The sequence below is a fragment of the Adiantum capillus-veneris genome, chromosome 29 (genome assembly GCF_014529385.1).
Source record: "Adiantum capillus-veneris isolate H3 chromosome 29, ASM1452938v2, whole genome shotgun sequence".
NCBI classification, from domain to species: Eukaryota; Viridiplantae; Streptophyta; class Polypodiopsida; order Polypodiales; family Pteridaceae; genus Adiantum; species Adiantum capillus-veneris.
Genome location: NC_140959.1, coordinates 63,544,402 through 63,546,722, shown reverse-complemented (window position 1 = coordinate 63,546,722; position 2,321 = coordinate 63,544,402). Strand labels below are relative to the sequence as shown.

The window sequence follows — 2,321 nt, the reverse complement described above, 5'->3', positions numbered from 1 at the left end:
ATGGTAAGCAATACTCACTATGTTCAAAGCTTTTGTAAGCTTAAGAGAAAGGGTATATTCTCAAAAAAAATAAAAAGATACAATAAAAGCTGAATAAAACTTTAGCAAACTCTAATGATGAAGAGATGATGATTGACTTTTCCTATTCTACCACATTACAAGAATGACATAGACATGGACTTGCACTTTACAACCTCAAACATCTGCACTTTACAACCTCAAACATCTGAAATAAAGATAAAAGAAACATTTTTCTAAAAGAGAAGGTAAATGATACTAATCTTTCACAGTCAACCATCTTTAACTTACATATTATCTAACAAGACCTTGGACTCTATGAATTCAATAATCATTTCTAGAGTGCATAAAAAAAAATAGAGTTCATACACACACATACTATCTCACATTTATGCACAAGGTACTAAAATAGGGTAAGAAGATGACATCTAATCGACTTACAATAATAACATTTTCCAAAACTATTGGATGTTGCTTATCTTTGCAAGAATAATACTTCATTGTGCAATTTCCAAGGATCCCTTTAGTGAAGTGTCGTTCCCGTGAGTCGACGTTCGTAATATTGGCGATAGACAATTGCTTTTACCATTAACAATAGTCAAGTATGAGTCAAGGGTGAAGTCAAATATCACAATAATAAATTAAAACTTTAAGCTTCCTAGAATCACAAACTCTTTAAAACTTACTCGTTGAGCTTGACTTCTTTGAAGATCTTGAGAGCCATCCGAGCAACCTTTATTAACACAAGTGTGAATAACTTCATAGCTTGTTGGTACTTCCCCTTGTAGCCAAGCCTCCTAAAAAAACATCCATATATAATTGTTTCAAAAGGATATGAGTATATTAAAAGGTTTAAAAACTCTTTTTCTTTAGAATTACCTCATCGGTATCATCAAGGGTGATGACCTCTTGGACGAGGCCCGTATAGAATGCACTTCGAGAAGTCTCTTCTTTGAGCAATGTAGTTGATGCATTGCTCATAGCGCAACCTAGGGTAGACTCCATGGGAGGTATATCATCCTTGACCAACTCGTTCTAGAATGAACGAATGAGAGAGAGAGAGAGAGAGAGAGAGAGAGAGAGAGAGAGAGAGAGAGAGATATCAGTGTAAGTGAGAGATACATAAACAACTTACAAGAGACATAATATAGATATTGGTAATACCGTTTGCGAATTGGTGTGATTATGACCAAGACTTCGATCAATGTTGTTGCCTTGAGCATAGCATCTACGTCTTTTTGCGTCCACCATTCCTTTGCCACACTTTCTAATGTAGTTCCTATGTTCCAAGACCTTCATGTACACATCTTCAATTCGCCATGGTAATTCTCCAAGTTTTCCAAAGTGGAGAGGTGGAATGTGCTCCATATTTTCTTTGATAAAATAGAGAATTTGATTCGATTTTTCACGACTATTGCGGAGATTGATAGAGGAAAAATCCTCTTTGTCTTGCCCACAAAAACCCATGTCAAACAACTCTCTAATTTTTACCATGCCCTTGTTAAAAGATGCCCATGCTTCTTGATAATGTTTCACAAGAAAGGCTTTCCCAACGGTGGCATATATATCTTTTACCTTCCTAGGATAGAAAATCCTATCGTACGTTATTGGGCGCGCATCATTTTTAGGGATCCCTTCATTACTTGTGATAAAGTCACTAAGTACATCGGGTAAAGTAGGTTTGACATGAGGTTCAATGTTGTTTTGAGCTTCGCTTTGTGAGCTTATGCTCATATTCTCGGAAGAATGAAAAAGCGATGATGTTTGACTCTTTGGAACAAACATTGGGCCACCCTCTAGTACCCTCTTGGACCAACCCACCAAAGCATGTCTATGGGCACCACTCTTTATGCCTATCTCACTCCAACCTTCACTAGTCATATACAAGCAAAGTTTGCCATTAATACCAGTGGCAAAAATAGCCTTCGAAGATTCACGTGTATCACAAAACCTTTGCACAAAATTAACCACCACTGATAGAGTGTCCCATGATATCACCTTGGAGTTAGTGTCAAAGCTCACACCTTCAAAGCTACGAGCTAAATTGAAAAGTTTAAAGAAAGAAAACTAAATTAAGCTTACTTTTTTGCTTAAGGGAAGAATATACTCTTGAATTCAAAATGCTTCGCATTGTACGCACCCGTCGGCAGCCATATCTGTCCTCGAAAATGTCGTTGTGAGTTGAGCCATGTAGTTTATGGAACACGTGAAACAGCCCCTGTGAGCACCTGAGAGCAGCTGGCCTTTTGTTCTTGTTGCACTTACGAACCGGTTGGGAGCCTCGAATGGAGATGAGTCGTAGG

At 37.7% G+C, this 2,321-nt stretch overlaps 1 protein-coding gene across 1 annotated transcript; it reads right to left on the bottom strand.

The window, feature by feature from the left end:
* Positions 1 to 659: 659 nt before the first annotated feature.
* LOC147419311 (uncharacterized) lies at positions 660 to 1,752 on the bottom strand. Its single transcript, XM_086505256.1, has 3 exons — positions 1,183 to 1,752; positions 898 to 1,038; positions 660 to 815 (listed from the first exon to the last, which is right to left on the bottom strand). Exons 1-3 carry the CDS (start codon positions 1,750 to 1,752, stop codon positions 660 to 662), a joined length of 867 nt encoding a protein of 288 aa, XP_086361382.1.
* Between the last annotated feature and the right edge of the window lie 569 nt (positions 1,753 to 2,321).

Excerpts from the sequence above, each read along its gene's own strand:
- LOC147419311 (XM_086505256.1), bottom strand. The coding sequence starts at position 1,752 with ATGAGCATAAGCTCACAAAGCGAAGCTCAAAACAACATTGAACCTCAT. Across the intron at positions 1,039-1,182 it reads ATCACACCAATTCGCAAACG|GATGATATACCTCCCATGGA; the intron begins GTATTACCAATA and ends GAGTTGGTCAAG. Across the intron at positions 816-897 it reads CCCTTGATGATACCGATGAG|GAGGCTTGGCTACAAGGGGA; the intron begins GTAATTCTAAAG and ends ATGTTTTTTTAG.